The 18,130-nt window shown below is 42.5% G+C and overlaps 1 protein-coding gene and 1 pseudogene across 3 annotated transcripts; both read right to left on the reverse strand.

Annotated features, from left to right (window-relative positions):
* Positions 1-7,338: 7,338 nt before the first annotated feature.
* On the reverse strand, positions 7,339-13,983 carry LOC139393114 (ankyrin repeat and SOCS box containing 13a, tandem duplicate 2). 3 transcript variants are annotated; one of them, XR_011629750.1, is made up of 7 exons: positions 13,830-13,972; positions 13,339-13,526; positions 12,960-13,116; positions 12,747-12,881; positions 12,398-12,589; positions 9,764-10,219; positions 7,339-8,258 (listed from the first exon to the last, which is right to left on the reverse strand). XR_011629750.1 is itself a non-coding variant. In XM_071141475.1 (6 exons), exons 1-6 carry the CDS (start codon positions 13,873-13,875, stop codon positions 10,092-10,094), a joined length of 846 nt encoding a protein of 281 aa, XP_070997576.1. In that variant the 5' UTR covers positions 13,876-13,983; the 3' UTR covers positions 7,339-10,091. The 3 variants fall into 3 exon arrangements, 2 of the variants coding, with proteins under 2 accessions (XP_070997576.1, XP_070997575.1); XM_071141475.1 differs by having other exon boundaries at positions 7,339-10,219; positions 13,830-13,983; XM_071141474.1 differs by lacking the exon at positions 13,830-13,972 and having other exon boundaries at positions 7,339-10,219; positions 13,339-13,798.
* A 2,045-nt stretch (positions 13,984-16,028) lies between these two features.
* On the reverse strand, positions 16,029-17,769 carry LOC139392926 (ankyrin repeat and SOCS box protein 13-like; annotated as a pseudogene).
* Between the last annotated feature and the right edge of the window lie 361 nt (positions 17,770-18,130).

An 18,130-nucleotide genomic window follows, 5' to 3' on the forward strand; every position in this document is an offset into this window, starting at 1 on the left:
TCCTGCAAGAGAAAGGCATTGATGCTATGGACTGGCCCGCCAGTTCCCCAGACCTTAATCCAATTGAGCACATCTGGGACATCATGTCTCGCTCCATGTCTCGGATGCTTTAGTCCAGGTCTGGGAGGAGATCCCTCAGGAGACCATCCGCCACCTCATCAGGAGCATGCCCAGGCGTTGTAGGGAGGTCATACAGGCACGTGGAGGCCACACACACTACTGAGCCTCATTTTGACTTGTTTTAAGGACATTACAAAGTTGGATCAGCCTGTAGTGTGGTTTTCCACTTTAATTTTGAATTTTTGTGTGATTTTGTTGTCAGCACATTCAACTATGTAAAGAAAAAAGTATTTAATAAGAATATTTCATTCATTTAGATCTAGGATGTGTTGTTTTAGTGTTCCCTTTTTTTTTTTGCAGTGTATATACACAGTAGTATAAAAAGTACTAAATTGTAAAAGTAAAGATGCCTTTATAGAAAATGACTCAAGTAAAAGTGAAAGTCACCCAGTAAAACACTACTTGAGCAAAAGTCGAAAAGTATTTGGTTTAAAATATACAAATTCCTTATTTTAAGCAAACCAGATGGCACCATTTTCTTGTATTTATAGCCACGGGCATACTCTAACACTCAGACATCATTTACAAATGAAGCATGTGTGTTTAGTGGGTCCACCTGATCAGAGGCAGTAGGGATGACCAGGGAAGTTCTCTTGATACCATTTGCCTGTCCTGCTAAGCATTCAAAATCTATGAAGTACTTTTGAGGTTCAGGAAAATGTAAGCGTAAAAAGTACATTATTTTCTTCAGGAATGAGGTGAAGTAAAAGTTGTCCAAAATATAAATAGTTAAGTAAAGTACAGATACCCCAAAAAACTATTCAACTAGTATATCGAAATGTGAGGCATGCGGCAGATGTCCCATAGGGTCATCCTGGACTCAACTGATTAGAGCAGCTGGGTGACCCTCTCACTAAGGCCGCCTCACATGACAGGCAACCCGTACTCACCCCTCACCTCTGGCTCCTAGGACACAGCTCTTCTGGAGGTCATAAAGGGGGGTCACTGTGGCAGAAATTGGATTACGGTCTGGGGAGGTAGAGTCAGTTCCAGGAATCAGCCCCTCATCTATTCTCATCAGAACCACTTTTTCAGAGAGACGTTATGAGGTAAACTTTCCAAATGGAAAATCAGAAAATGGGGCATCTTCAACTGATTTGTTCAAATGTCTCTAGTACGGTAACAAGTGTGAGTCAGAGAGAAATGGTGCGGAGACACACAGATGGAGTAGAGATGAGGTAATGGTTGTCCTGTCTTGGGGGTCATGGTTGAGCAGTACCAGGGTAGAAGATATGAGCTGGTCTCTGTGGTCTCCAGATCAAAGGTCAAGGCTCTGAGGACATAGCACAAGACCCACGCCATAAAACTCAGTTAGGAGGATGTATGGTGCAGTTAGCCCATGGGAGGCATCATGTTAAATCAGACAGACCCACGTTTAGCAAGGACACACAAACAAAGCCATTTCCCTCCTATCACTCTTGAAATAAGCCACATGCCACTGAATTAGCTAGGGAAGGTGAGCTGAGAGGAGAGATACGTGCCTGAAGAACGTCAGGAATTCCAATGCCTGAATATCTGAGCACTAACCAACACAATCACCTCAAAATAAACAGACCAGACCCTGAATGAAGTGGCGGCAGCACCAGTCACGGCACTAAGCCCAAAATAGAAGAACTATGTGATACCACTAAACTGAGACACAAACTCAGTCACAGGTGTAAATATTTCCCCTCAGCACTTTTCAGGTGCCACACTGTTATTTAGTGGCTAATCTTATCTCCATAATAACAAGCCTTAAAAAGCAACAGCCGTGAATTAAGGCTACTGAAAAATGCTGTGTTGAATCAAACCTTGAATTCTTCTTTACTGTCGTCGCCACGCAATGGACCAAAACACTCACACACTGGTATGAAAACAAACTAGACACCGAGGCACTAAGGCATGATCGTGTTATAATCTACCTATTCGCACAAAATAACAAACTGGTTGTAAATCACAGAGTGGGAAAGTTCAGATTCAAACTTGATTATTACCCTCCTACCTCTGTTGTTATTCACTAGCTTGGCTCATTGATACATACTACTGTGGAAATGATAGGATCATGTCATTGTACTGTCCTTGATCACTAAGGTATTTAGTTAGGTCAGTGAAGAAGGACAGGGTAATATAGTACCTGTTCTGTTTGAGCAAGAGATTTTCCCCAAAAACTATTTATCATCTGCATTAAATCAGCAGGTAATAAGCAAGACCTTACAAGATAACATAACGGTCTACACAATGTCTGACTGTGCAGTCTCTTCTACAGCCAAAAAGACACATCTCCCTCCTCCTCGTCCTCCCGTTCCCCCCACTAACATACTTATTACACCTGTACCGAGAACAACCTGTCTAGTTGACACTGCTTTCCTAGTCGAAATAAGGTCAAACTGCCAGAGAGGAACACGCAGTAAGTGTTACATAACGTAAAAAGTAGTAGTAAATCCAGGTTGGGTAGCCTGTCACACCAAATCAAATCAAATTTTATTTGTCACATACACATGGTTAGCAGATGTTAATGCGAGTGTAGCGAAATGCTTGTGCTTCTAGTTCCGACAATGCAGTAATAACCAACAAGTAATCTAACTAACAATTCCAAAACTACTGTCTTGTACACAGTGTGAGGGGATAAAGAATATGTACATAAGGATATATGAATGAGTGATGGTACAGAGCAGCATAGGCAGATACAGTAGATTGTATCGAGTACAGTATATACATATGAGACACATGTCATTATGTCATTATTGGGGGCGATAAAATGCCAAATTGATGGTTGTGAGAAAGAGAACAGGCCTATTAGCAACAGGGAAACAACCTGGAGTACATTCTGTTCTGGATCACATTGTTTCTCTGGCCAGCTCCACCAACCATCGCAGGAAACAGTAGCTTCAGGACCTTATTCTACAGCCATACAACCAGACCCATCGTTTCCTTATAAATGCTGATGTAAAAAGGCCTTTATAAATACATTTGATTGATTGATAGATACAGGGATATTTGGGTTACATACAGTGGCTTGGGAAAGTATTCACCCCCTTGGCATTTTTTTCTATTTTGTTGCCTTACAACCTGGAATTAAAATGGATTTTTTTTTTGGGGGGGGGGGGGGGGGTGTATCATTTGATTTACACAACATGCCTACCACTTGCAAAATATTTTTTGTGAAACAAACAAGAAATAAGACAAAATAGAATAATTGAGCGGACATAACTATTCACCCCCGTAAAGTCAATACTTTGTAGAGCCACCTTTGGCAGCAATTACAGCTGCAAGTCTCTTGGGGTATGTATCTATAAGCTTGGCACATCTAGCCACTGGGATTTTTGCATTCTTCAAGGCAAAACTGCTCCAGCTCCTTCAAGTTGGATGGGTTCCGCTGGTGTAGAGCAATCTTCAAGGCATACCAAAGATTCTCAATTGGATTGAGGTCTGGGCTTTGACTAGGCCATTCAAAGACATTTAAATGTTTCCTCTTAAACCACTTGAGTGTTGCTTTAGCAGTATGCTTAGGGTTATTGCCCTGCTGGAAGGTGAACCTCCATCCCAGTTTCAAATCTCTGGAAGACTGAAACAGGTTTCCCTCAAGAATTTCCCTGTATTTAGCAACATCCATCATTCCTTCAATTCTGACCAGTTTCCCAGACCCTGCTGATGAAAAACATTGGATGGTGTTCTCGGGGTGATGAGTAGTGTTGGGTTTGAGCGAAACATAGCGTTTTTTTTGATGGCCAAAGAGCTCAATTTTTGTCTCATCGGACCAGAGTACCTTCTCCATATGTTTGGGGAGTCTTCCACATGCCTTTTGGCGAACACCAAACGTGTTCGCTTATTTTTTTCTTCAAGCAATGGCTTTTGTTCTGTACACATTTCCATAAAGCCCACCTCTGTGGAGTGTACGGCTTAAAGTGGTCCTATGGACAGATACTCAGATTGCCGCTGTGGAGCTTTGCAGCTTTTTCAGGGTTATCTTTGGTCTCTTTAATGCCCTCCTTGCCTGGTCCGGGAGTTTTGGTGGATGGCCCTCTCTTGGCAGGTTTGTTGTGGTGCCATATTCTTACCATTTTTTAATAATGGATTTAATAGCGCTCCGTGGGATGTTCAAAGTTTTGGATATTTTTTTATAACCCAACCCTGATCTGTACTTCTCCGCAATTTTGTCCCTGACCTGTTTGGAGAGCTCCTTGGTCTTCATGGTGCCCCTTGCTTAGTGGTGTTGCAGACTCTGGGGCCTTTCAGAACAGGTGTATATATATACTGAGATCATGTGACAGATCATGTGACAGATCATGCAAAACTTAAATAAAGTCCACCTGTGTGCAATCTAACTAATTGTGACTTTTGAAGGTAATTGGTTGCACCAGATCTTATTTAGGTGCTTCATAGCAAAGGGGTGAATACACATGCATGCACCACTTTTCAATTTTTAATGTTTTATTATTTTTTTAAACAAGTTATTTTTTTCATTTCACATCACCAATTTGGAATATTGTGTGTATGCCCATTACATGAAATCCAAATAATAATCCATTTAAATTACAGGTTGTAATGCAACAAAATAGGAAAAACACCAAGGGGGATGAATACTTTTGCAAGGCACTGAACAAAGTGTTAGCATTTTTATCCTTCACCCAAATATGTTTGACTGCTCACAAAGAACATTGTTCCTTTTCTTGTGGTGCGCAAAGTTTAAATACTCGACTTCTGAGAATGTGTGGATATTTAATGTGATTTTGTGAGAAGGGGGTAGTTGTGTGTCTGTGTGTGTTCATATATGTCGGGTGCGCATGTGAATTTTGCAACTAAGGTGTCAAATACCCATTGACAAAAGGCACCATGTGAAAGCAAATGCAGATGCAGATGAAGGCCTCTGAGGGAAATAACCGGTTCCAAATTTGCTGCTTTGTCTTCTTGAAAAAGCCAACAGTTCTTTCTTAAATGTCTGTTGTACTGTTGTTGCCAAAGGCCCCCGAGGTCTCAAACCAATCCAATCAGCATTTAGCTTTTCTTCGTTATACTTCAATAGAGTGCAGGCTTGAAGCACGAGAAGCTGAGACTTGCTTACAAAGAAAATGTGGATATTGGAGAGATGGGGAAAGAGTGTGTGTAAGAATATGACAGACTCATACACAATCAGTCTGCCAAAGTGTTTGTGAGAAAAGTGGTGTGTGCATGCATGTGTGCTTTTTTGCCTGCATTTCTAGTCATAGTGCCAGTCTGGGCTCCCTGGGCTAGCCCAGGACAGTCTGTCCGTCTGGGCCCTCCTGTGCTCCCCGGGCTAGCCCAGGACAGTCTGTCTGTCTGTCTGTCTGAGGTGTGGGCCAGTTGACTACTGTTGACCAGACGTATGTGTCATTGGAGAGAGAAAGAGAGAGACTTTGTCTGGGAAGAAGAAACTGCTGACTTCACCCCCACTGGCTGAACTGGAGTAGTGCTGTGTAAGACTAGGAAGCAGGGTGGGGTAGAACTGGCCTGGGGACTCCCTTTAGGAAATATAAAATGTTGGTTGGGTCATCTGGCCGCTCGCTGTGCTTCTGGGACGTCCACATGTGTGTGTGTGTGGGTGTGTGGCTGACTAGACAGATGTGCATATGTTCTCAGACTGGAGGAGACCAGGCTGTTTTACAGTAAGTCTGAATGACGACGCCCAGCCAGAGGCCTTTTGGATAAATCCTCTGGAATACTGACTTAGTGACTTTTAATTTATTACGTGTTAGATGGACTAGCTAGGTGGACTTGCTTGATGGTGCTAAAAATGTATTAAAGCTAAACAGTTGATCATTCTAACCATGTTTTGAGTACCAATCTGTTGTAGTTATACTGCAGTGAACCGCTGAAGAGGTCCCACGTGATTTCAGACCAAGGCCACAAACAGGTGTGCCTATGTGTTTGATGATGTTTCCAGTCAAACACACGTCCATTCAGTCATACAGATTAGGATCACTTCAAAGAAGAGCTGCTTTCAAGCCAGTATTCTCCTCCCATTCACCGTGCTTTATATACCAGTGCAGTGGAATAACTCAATCCCACCAGTCACCCTTAACTGCCTCTTACTCTAACAAGCAGACAGAGGCTGTGTGTGCTGTGTGTTGTAGTGCCTGACCAGTTCTGAGTTATGGTGTGGTAGAGATTGTCCTTAATATGAACTTCTAACCCATTGCTATAATTATATGGGAGTGGAGAAGCTATAATTACACCAAGCTTTTAATAACTGGTCCGGGGCCAATTTTGTTGTTAGTCCCATTATGGTTAAGGTGAAGACTGAGTGCAGGACAGGCTGGTCCTAAATCAGTTGCTCATAGTTGAAAGTAACTATCAGAGTCCCAGCTTGGCACAAACACTTCCTCACATCTGATCCTCGTTGAGTGGGGGAAGGATTCCTAACTGGAGTTGAAGAGCTCGCCCAGTGAAGCCTAGCAGACCATCACAGCATCAAGTCTATCTCTCCTCTAAAAGACACTGAGCCTCTCAGATTCCTGCCTGATCTATCTACATCCATCCTTAATTCCCCTCCCCGAGGAAGTTTCTACAAAGAGGTGAAGAGTTGTTTCTTATAGCTAACAAAGATGTGAGGATAATACACATTGGCATATATCTACTGAGAGGTTGGAGTTCAAAGGTTGAAAGCTAACGAGTAACTTCATTCCACGTATAAACCTTGGCATATCTCTGAGATAGTACAAACAGATGTAATCTAGGAAAGCACATCAACGTGACCGGTTGTTTTTGCGTTAGGAGAGCAACAGAGGAAGCACAGGGGAATACCGTAGTCCCATCCATTTCAATCTAACTAACCCCTTAGCCTTTTATTCTGTAATCTAAGAGGGTGGGTGAGTGACAGTATTCTCGCCTCCCTCAAGAATGAGCACGTTTTAAGCCTTTTATTTAGTTATCTCAAATGCTAGCCTATAGATCAATTTCTTCAAATGGACAGTTCAAGGTTCACTATATCTCCATATCAGCTCAGACAACTCAGGAAAATAGATGTACTCAGAGCCTCTTGTCTACTAGTGCTGGAGCAGTGCAGCTGCTTTGCTTTGACGAGTGAGCGAGATTGATTGTTGTTAAACAAATTCCTAATCTATGGCACATCCTAATGGACACTGGACATAATCATGGCTGGAGATCCATCTTGTTGCTCATTTTAATTTCTGTTCATCATGATATCGGCCTACTCTAACAGTTGACCCAATTTAGATGAATGAATCGAGCTTATCATAATAAAATCCAAAAGGCAGCGAGCATGTCAACAATGCCGTTCATTAACACACAATGCCAGTCTTACAGTATACAGAGCAACATACATTTATGTGGAGGACATATTATTTACAATAGTATTTGACTGACAGATTTAAACAGTTACACAAACATGTATCATAATAAATAGGTATTTGTAGCATTCTTAGTACCCAATACTGATTCATGAATATACTGTATCAAGTGTGCAAGCAGCATGCTAGATCCAGCCTACTTTGATGTTACATTGCTTGATTGAAAAATAACCTCTGTTGGCTGCACAGCACCAAATACCTGATGTTTGAAATCCCTGTGCAGATACCTTTGACTGGTTTTGCCTTGTCTGAACAGCCAGAGAAAGTGCCTTTGAAACAGGTGTATCATTCCTTTTAATAAAAGCTGATCCAAAATCCCCAAATTGCACTTTTTTTGTTGTTCAAATATGTTTTATAACTGGACATTCTTCTCATGCCTGTTCTCGTCTCCTCCATCTGAATGTTAAGACTGAGAAAAATGCTATTTAAACCATCATCTACATGGTGAGCCTATTTTAAGACTGAGCAGTAGCAGATCCCTTCTGAACCGGGGTCAGTTATTTTAACAAGCTATTTTAAAGAGGGCATTTATCCTTGTTCCCTCATGTGAACAGGGAGGGCTCCAGCTATTTCTGCTCCTGAGCTTATTTCTGGATGTGTTCTGAACGGTTAAGACAGTAATGGACGAGGCCGACGGTAATGGACGAGGCCGCGTTGTAACCACAGAAAACAGTTCCAAATAGGTTCCTGTCCTGGTAAAAAGCAATCGAATGCCGCAAGCGATGATCTAACAACCTTCACACTTGACACAGACATGTCATTTACTCAATAGTCCAGCAGACATGCTGTCTCAGCACAGATTTGGAAGAGGCTAAATGAGGGGGGAGAAAGCTGCTTGAGCTTATTGATGATACAGACTTAAATTGCTTTTTGAGGGCATATTTTGCTTTTCGAGTGCATTCAAAAACTTGACCGTTCCCAAAACGGGTTAAACAGATGGATTATCTGAGAGGATTGTCACTTGCGCTGTACTTGGTACTATAAACGTTGTTTCAACAATTTGTCAACATATTGTGACGTGGAATCTATATGGAAAATACATTGGTTTTCGGTTAGATGGAGTCGTGAATCCAACATAGCAATTATTCATTTGTAGACTAATTGGAATTAAAGCCAGACTGAGCCAGTGGCACAGATGGACCTATCCAAGCAGAAGATAAATCTCCTTAAAATGTTGATATTTGGTTGTGTTGTCAACAAAATACAATATTACTTTGCAATACAGTAAATAGCCTTAACTTTAGACTATCTTAAAAAACTAAAGTAACATTCAAACTTAAAAAAGAGTAACACATTCATGACCACATTTTGAGGTTACTGTAATCATATAAAGGGTGCATGTGCAAGATAGCGTGCATAGATCACAGGTCTGCGGAGATCACCACAACTGCTGTAATAATCTGCACAGAACCTCAAAACGGCATTGATTCCTTGCACCCATGTACTTTTAATGTAATCTCAACTGCAATCCAGGTCATTTGTTTCTGCTATTAGATTAAGCACAGGGATTTATCAATAACTGACATTGTATTCCCACTTGAGCTTAGCTGTGCTTTAAAATGGTTGAAAGTGCAGTGATAAACATTTTGGGTGACAACTAAACCAAAAATCAACATTGTTTTCTATTGGAATTTAATTTGAGTGGGTTAATATAGGTTGTAATCTCATTAACGTCTCAACCAAATATTACCCAATTATCCACACTGAAATGAGGTAGTGTGGCCAGTGGGGAGAGATTAAATAGGTCATAATCTTTTAGAAACACATTTTTTGATTAATGCTAATTGCCTTACATAGACATGTTGATAATAGACATATTCCTCTGTTCTCATTATTAAGATGGGTTATGTCAAATAACAGTACCAATACAGTGACCAGAGAGACAACTCCGAGGAATCCATACACCCTCATCAAACAGACACCGTATTCAGGCCTGGGCCGTCTCAGCTATAGCGGACGCAACAGATCAGAGAAGCTAACAGTAAAAGCAGGATTGTTTTCCATGGTGTTTCTCTGTTGCCTGGATTCCACGTCCGCCTCAAACACATCCAGTTGTCAGGTGTGGTTTCTGTTCCGATGTCAGGGAGGAATCTGGGATACACAGTGACATCTGGAGCGTGTCAACGGGAACGCCGCTCATCCTCCTGCTGCAACACCGTTTCTCCTTCCTGAGGATGTACCGGAGATCTGGGATGTGTTGCTGCCGCATTGTCATGGCGACTAAAATGCTGGTGTAGTGTCCACAGATGGTATTGCAGAGTGGACAGGATCAGCTGCCAAAATCACTTCCTCTCCTCCATTTCTTTTCTCCTCTCCCCCTCATTTTCCCTGAGGGCCTCCATTTGTCTTTCATGTAGGTTTACAAGATATGGGAGTTCTAAGAATAAACTGTATGTAAAAAGTCCCCATTAAAACCTCCTATGCTTCTGTTCTTTAAATATGTATCTAATATGTTAATATGGCACACATTCTGAAGACAAAGAAGAAAGTGCTCTGCTTAAAAATACTGTTTGGAAACCTGTGCTTTGCTGTATGCATATTATTTTTATGCATCTAATCTAGTGGTATCTAAGGTTCAGACTGTAGCATTTTGATAATTGTGATGTTTTATAGAAAGGTTTCAATGTCTGAGCTTCCTTCCTTCTCCTTAGTAAGATAATGGTGTCAGTGGTAACAGAGGAAGCTAATGATTTGCTTTGGTATGTCCAGTTGAACTACGACCTCCAGAGCTCTGATACCCAGCATCGTCCTTAGGGTCACTCTGCTCAGCTGCTGCAGACTCAATGGAGTACCTACAGGTAGACAACCACAAAGGTTTATGGGAGATGTAGTCTCTAGCCACAATATATAGAACACAGGAACAGAGTACTCAAGTGTCAATACACAGTCAGAGATATGGGTCCTAATTTTGTATTTTTAAAGAATGGAGCTTTTGAGCAGGGATATTATGTTGTTGTTTGCTTGCATAACCCAACAATAGGACTCAATGAGTTGAGCAAATGTTTAAAACAGTATGTCACAATGTCCTTGCACTTCATTAAATAAAGTTAATATTTTTCCTTACAAGAGGTGTCTGTGTCTGATGCCTAGGATACTGTTGCTGTGTGGCTTCTCACACAGACCTGGTCTCACATTCCACGAGTGGCTCTGAGGCAGAGGAATCTGTCTGGGTTTGGGTCTCATCGTCAGTTACTGACAGGTAGCTAAGCTGAATGTTATAGACCGGTACTAATTTAAATCAGCCTCCTGGAACATGAGTAGGATAGACATTAACTTGAGGGACAGGACAGATGGACTGGAGCCTATGTTCAAAATATCTTTCTGACGTAAGACTGCGTATTGTCAGGGGTTAAAGTAAGATAGTACGGTCCGGTATTGCGTCCTAAAAAAATACAGAGCACTGTTTGGCTGTTGGAATTAATTTGTGAGTGGACAAATGTGCACGTGTAGCCTACATGAGCCTTTTATGGTTTGACATCAGATGAAAACATCATGACTGGTTGTGTTTATGCCACATTGAAAGGTAATACATTTGAGTTAAGTTACAAATCTTCACTACTAGAACCACAGAGATCCTTTTCAATTAAGCTAAGGACCCTGGAACTAAACACCTCCCTCTGCAACTGGATCGTGGACTTCCTGAAGGGCCGACCCCAGGTGGTAAGGGTAGGCAACAACACGGCTGCCACGCTGATCCTCAACACTGGGGTCCCTCAGGGGTGCATGCTTAGTCCCCTCCTGTATTCCCTGTTCACCCACGACTGCGTGGCCAAACGCGACTCCAACACCATCATTAAGTTTGCTGACAACACAACAGTGGTAGGCCTGATCACCGACAACGATGAGACAACCTATAGGGAGCAGGTCAGAGAACTGGCAGTGTGGTGCCAGGACAACAACCTCTCCCTCAATGTGAGAAAGACAAAGGAGCTGATCATGGACTACAGGAAAAGGTGGGCCAAACATGCCCCCATTAACATCAATGGGAGCGGGTCGAGAGTTTCAAGTTCCTTTGTGTCCACATCACCAACAAAACTATCATGGTCCAAACACACCAAGACCGCCTGGTACGGCAAATGCTTCTGACTGTAAGGCACTACACAGGGTAGTGTGTATGGCAAAGGATCTATATAATAGGTGGTGTCAGAGGAAAGCCCATAAAATTATCAGAGACTCCAGTCACCTAAGTCATAGATGGTTTTCTCTTCTAACGCACAGCAAGCAGTGCCAGAGTGCCAAGTCTAGGACCAAAAGGCTCATTAACAGTTTCTACCCCCAAGCATAAGACTACTGAACAATTAATCAAATGGCCACCTGACAATTACATTGACGACCCCCCCCCCCCCCCCCCGCTCCATTTATTTTGTACACTGCTGCTACTCGCTGTTTATATGTACATGTACAAATTACCTCAACTAACCTGTACCCCCGCACACTGACTCGGTACCCCCTGTATATAGTCTTGTTATTGTTATGTTATTGTGTTACTTTTTATTTGGTAAATATTTTCTTAACTCTTGTTGAACTGCACTGATGGTTAAGGGCTTCTAAGTAAGCATTTCATGGTAAGGTCTATACTTGTTGTACCAGGCGCATTTAGCAAATAAAGTTTAATTCGATTTGAAATTAATATGGATGCTACTTTATATGTCATTCTATAATTAGGCCCATAAAAAAAAAAGAGGCCCCGTACCAGGAAGAAATTAAATCTACCTCGACCCGAGTATTGTGTACCAATTAAGAAGTATTCAAACAGCTGTTTTTGATGGGTTCAACATTATCAAGTTATTTTTTAAATTACTTTTCCACTACCTGTAACTTTTTGATCCTGAAAAATTAGCAATGGGCACCACCTACTGGTGGCACTGTGACATTGCTTAGAAATCCACAAAAAAACATATGGGTACAGTACACGTCTATTGCTTATAACTGGTAACTGTAGTATAAAAACCTCTCTCACACTGACTTACTTTCATAAAACTCTAAGCAGAGTGCAGCGGGAGAACCGGGATCGATGTAGTCAATGGGCTTCTTATCGTTTTTGTCTTTGGCGTAGATGTTCGCCCCAAACTCCACCAGCATGTCGATCATGTCTACACTCTTCACTTTAGCAGCATGGTGCAGGGCCGTCTTGTGCAGCCGAGCATAATTCACTTTGGCACCTGAGGAAGCAAATGACACAGAGGTTGTTAATAAAGATTCACCTCAGAGTTGAGAACTCAAATCCAGGGTTTTATTCTCTATTCAGGACTATCTTCATTGTGTTCTTCTTCTTCAAAATCAAATAATTTGTTGTTAGTGCTCTTCTCTAATGCTAACCTGCGTTGAGTAGTGCCTTGACACAGTCTGTGTGGTCGTTGGCACACGCCACATGCAGTGGGGTCCCATAGTACAGGTCATATGCCTCCAGACTGGCACCTTTAGCGATCATGATCTTCACAACGTCAGCATTACCTGGGACACAAGAACAGACCGTCACAAGTTCTCAAACCATCGTGATGCACGCTCATCCTACACCTGCCACACACTTACCCCCCATGCAGGCTTCGTGTAGGGGTGAGGTGGTCCGGGAAGAGAGGGTGGGGTTCACCTTGGCTCCATGCTCCAGCAGCATCCGCACACAGTCAAAGCTCCCGACCGAGCAGGCCTCACACAGAGGGGTGCTACCGTCCGTGTTACGGGCATCCACCTACAGGACAACACAGCCATTATGTAAATATATATCCTGATTACTTATAAATAACTTAACTTTCTCTTCTGTTGATCTTTAACCTGTGTTGAATCTGGGACACACTTTTCTCCTGTGATATGACTAGAGTGTTTGTTGACAATCCTGTATTCTTCTATGGCTAACCTACCTCATTTATTGAAGTTATTTCTCTTATCTCTCTCAACCTAGTGACAGTCTCACCTGTGCTCCAGCATCCAGTAGCAGCCTGACACACTGGGTCTGCCCCCTTTCACATGCCTCATGGAGGGGGGTGATAGAGTCCACAGCCACTATGTTGACGGAGGCTCCGCTCTGGATGAGTTGCTGCAGCTGGGCAGCATGTCCCTCGGAGGCCGCTTTGTGCACCTCGGTCCTCTCCGACCAGCAGCCTGGGGCAAGCCACACAGTCACCAGCCAGAGAGCAAATAGCAAGAGAATACCTATTGCTACATAATCAGTCGGCGCTAGGTGAGTGCATGCTAGATCATCTCTGGTGTTGACATCACATTTTGCCATCGTAAACCTTTACTTGACAATCTATATGGACTAAAACACAACATGGCACATATGTAGCTGATTTACGTTGCTGTTATAGCATGAACACATGCTTGCTAGCTATGACATGCAGTAACCAAATGAATGCTAGCTAGCTGGCATACAATTTCAAGGAGCCGAAATGTTTTTATACGCACCTATGTCTCCAAAAAAGTATGGTCTGGCAGTTTCAACCTCCATCATTTGGTCAAATCCCGTTTTATGTTGAAAAACTGTAAATTACGTCCCGCGAGAAGTAAACAAACACATCTGAGCTGCGGCACTGACACATCACGTGACTGGTTTTGACATGTCCTTTGCTGGATTTAAGGGCATGCTGGGAGTTGTAGTACAAATGTACATATTACTGCAAGAGTAGAGAACTTGTAGTTGTTTGGCTTTATTTTCCCTAACCATGCTAAAACAAGCTTTCATCTCTAACAAATATTATAACATCATTGTTGCAGGCCTTCTTGAAATGTATTTTACAATGTATTGTTACTGCTTATAGTAATACATCACATCATATTGTATGTGTGTCCCACAGTAAACAAAACATATACAGAAGATGAGATGTGTCCAAACATAGTATTCAAGCTTTTTCCTGTTCCTGATATTCCTTTGGGAATCCATCCATGAGTCAGTTCATAAGGCAGCATCAGCACCCCTCATGTCTCAGAAAATGTAGCTGATGGTACGTTGAGATACAGTGCCTTGCGAAAGTATTCGTCCCCCTTGACCTTTGCGACCTTTGGCCACATTTCAGGCTTCAAACATAAATATATAAAACTGTATTTTTTTGTGAAGAATCAACAACAAGTGGGACACAATCATGAAGTGGAACGACATTTATTGGATATTTCAAACTTTTTTAACAAATCAAAAACTGAAAAATTGGGCGTGCAAAATTATTCAGCCCCTTTACTTTCAGTGCAGCAAACTCTCTCCAGAAGTTCAGTGAGGATCTCTGAATGATCCAATGTTGACCTAAATGACTAATGATGATAAATACAATCCACCTGTGTGTAATCAAGTCTACGTATAAATGCACCTGCACTGTGATAGTCTCAGAGGTCCGTTAAAAGCGCAGAGAGCATCATGAAGAACAAGGAACACACCAGGCAGGTCCGAGATACTGTTGTGAAGAAGTTTAAAGCCGGATTTGGATACAAAAAGATTTCCCAAGCTTTAAACATCCCAAGGAGCACTGTGCAAGCGATAATATTGAAATGGAAGGAGTATCAGACCACTGCAAATCTACCAAGACCTGGCCGTCCCTCTAAACTTTCAGCTCATACAAGGAGAAGACTGATCAGAGATGCAGCCAAGAGGCCCATGATCACTCTGGATGAACTGCAGAGATCTACAGCTGAGGTGGGAGACTCTGTCCATAGGACAACAATCAGTCGTATATTGCACAAATCTGGCCTTTATGGAAGAGTGGCAAGAAGAAAGCCATTTCTTAAAGATATCCATAAAAAGTGTCGTTTAAAGTTTGCCACAAGCCACCTGGGAGACACACCAAACATGTGGAAGAAGGTGCTCTGGTCAGATGAAACCAAAATTGAACTTTTTGGCAACAATGCAAAACGTTATGTTTGGCGTAAAAGCAACACAGCTGAACACACCGTCCCCACTGTCAAACATGGTGGTGGCAGCATCATGGTTTGGGCCTGCTTTTCTTCAGCAGGGACAGGGAAGATGGTTAAAATTGATGGGAAGATGGATGGAGCCAAATACAGGACCATTCTGGAAGAAAACCTGATGGAGTCTGCAAAAGACCTGAGACTGGGACGGAGATTTGTCTTCCAACAAGACAATGATCCAAAACATAAAGCAAAATCTACAATGGAATGGTTCAAAAATAAACGTATCCAGGTGTTAGAATGGCCAAGTCAAAGTCCAGACCTGAATCCAATCGAGAATCTGTGGAAAGAACTGAAAACTGCTGTTCACAAATGCTCTCCATCCAACCTCACTGAGCTCGAGCTGTTTTGCAAGGAGGAATGGGAAAAAATTTCAGTCTCTCGATGTGCAAAACTGATAGAGACATACCCCAAGCGACTTACAGCTGTAATCGCAGCAAAAGGTGGCGCTACAAAGTATTAACTTAAGGGGGCTGAATAATTTTGCACGCCCAATTTTTCAGTTTTTGATTTGTTAAAAAAGTTTGAAATATCCAATAAATGTCGTTCCACTTCATGATTGTGTCCCACTTGTTGTTGATTCTTCACAAAAAAATACAGTTTTATATCTTTACGTTTGAAGCCTGAAATGTGGCAAAAGGTCGCAAAGTTCAAGGGGGCCGAATACTTTCGCAAGGCACTGTATGTCCAGTTGACCTACGATCTCCAGATCTAGTACCCAGCAACAACCTCCAGAGCTCTGGCACCCAGCAATGTCCTCAGAGCCACTCTGCTAAGTTGCTGCAGACTCAGAGGAGATAGAGATAGAAATAACCAGACAGCCACAATGACAAGTCACATTAGGGATGGAGAATCACAAATGGAAAATATTATTGCCTCTAGACTTACTTTATAATACTGTAAGCATTGTTCAGTGGGAGCCAGGCTTGGTGTAGTCTATGGGCTTTTTGTTGTTGTTGTCTGTGACATACACGTTGCCGCCAAAGTCCACCAGTAACTCAATCATGTCCACCATCTCTACTCTGGCAGATATGTGGAAAGTCGTCTCATGGAACTTATCTGCATTCACCTTGGCACCTGAACAGAAAATACATTCTGTTCACAGTCGATACTTACATTTTCTCAGGAAAATGTGGCTTTGTGGCAGATTTGTGATTGAATTTCCAGTGTCCGCCCAGCATAACAAATACTTGTATGTAAAATGTATACATAAACACTGTATGATACAGAGCCATTGATATGAATACAGCAGTCGCCTGAGACAATGTTTTCCTCTTTGTCCCCATCCTCATCTGCTTTGAGCTGCACCCTGGCACAGTCCACATGCTCCTGGCACAGGCAGCATGTAGAGGGGTACTGAACTGGAGGTCAAAGGCCTCTAGCAAGACTCCATGCGCTATCATTAGCCTCACTATATCTGCATTACCTACAGTATATAGATGGATACTAAACAGTTTCATTAGATATGAAGTTCTCACACATATCTATACACATACGGTGCATCCTCCTCACACCCACCCCTTCTCTTGCACTCCTACTTCACTCACCCTAGTGCTGCCCCTTATCTCCTTACCTCTTCCTCCAGTCCTCTTACCTTTCCTTCTACTTAACACCTATTCCACCAGTCTCTTCCCTCCTATCCTGGTCAGTCTTCCCTCTCCTGCCCTGTTTTCTCCCTCCTCCAGTCCACCTGACCCTGCCTTATCACTATTTCCCCAGTCTTACCCTTTATGCAGGCCTCGTGCAGGGGAGGCAGTTGAGTGCTGTGAGGGAGGGGTTGACTTTGGTTCCATGTTCCAGCAGCATCTTTGCACACTCCAGGCTTCCCGCAGCACAGGCGTTACAGAGAGGAGCGCTACCATGGATGGTCCTCACGTCCACCTGGGGGAGAGGGGGTAAAGAGGAAAGGATGAAGAGAGGAGACCACTACTGCTACACATGCTCCAGGTGTATTGGTGTCTCTTGCCACAGCTCTATATATTTAGCCCTACTGTAGAGCTGCCTCACCTGAGCCCCTGCATCGAGTAGCAGTCGGGCAAAGTTTGGATGTCCCTGGATGCATGCGTCATGGAGAGGAGTGATGTTGTCTACTGTCACCATGTTTACAGGTGCTCCACCTTCAATCAGCTGTTTCACCTGGAGGGCCCTGCCTCATGAAAAGCAGTTCGGTCTGCCCAAAACCCTAGTAGGAAGGGGAGAGGCTCTGGCACAAACGCGACCTCCTGCGTATTTACACTTTGGTTGGTTAATTATGAGTTCATCCAATAAACATTGTTGGGCAGTGATAAAAACGAAAAAATATTTACATTCACCACCTTTCCATCAATAATTGGAATTTATGTAGTTCAGATTTAAAAATGGATAGTCTGTTTGCCCAAATCTAAGGCTCACCAGTATTTCCAAAGCTAGAACGCTGTGGCGCTGTCATTTCCATTATTGCAGGATTTTCCATTGAGAAATATTAGCGTGACAGAAACAAAATCAACATGATTTACTACTACTGGGTTTATTTATCAGAACAGGGTCCTTGTGACGATTGGGACAGGAAAGCCGCAGAGGCTTCTGGGAGTTGTAGTTCTAAGCTTGAGATTTACTTGGGGCTTTGAAGTACCAAACATGTAACAGCTTTTTGATTCTGTGGACATGCCATGTTAAGTGCGTTTTACCATTACACATTAAAACGGTTACAAATAGGCTGCCATATTAATACCAACCAGCCAATACAGAATTTCACCAAATCCAGAGTAATCTTTGCACTTCATTAAAGGATGGTCTTTGTCATAAGAATCAGACTGTTCGTGTCTGTTTTTAGT

The sequence above is a fragment of the Oncorhynchus clarkii genome, chromosome 33 (genome assembly GCF_045791955.1).
Source record: "Oncorhynchus clarkii lewisi isolate Uvic-CL-2024 chromosome 33, UVic_Ocla_1.0, whole genome shotgun sequence".
Classification (NCBI taxonomy): domain Eukaryota; kingdom Metazoa; phylum Chordata; class Actinopteri; order Salmoniformes; family Salmonidae; genus Oncorhynchus; species Oncorhynchus clarkii.

What these genes read in the sequence shown, in the direction of transcription:
- LOC139393114 (XM_071141474.1), bottom strand. Translation starts at nt 13,653, where the DNA reads ATGGCAAAATGTGATGTCAACACCAGAGATGATCTAGCATGCACTCAC. An exon ending in CAAGGCACTACTCAACGCAG is followed by an intron (nt 12,590 to 12,746) that starts GTTAGCATTAGA and finishes TTGCTTCCTCAG; the next exon opens with GTGCCAAAGTGAATTATGCT. An exon ending in CTGCTTAGAGTTTTATGAAA is followed by an intron (nt 10,220 to 12,397) that starts GTAAGTCAGTGT and finishes GTCTACCTGTAG; the next exon opens with GTACTCCATTGAGTCTGCAG.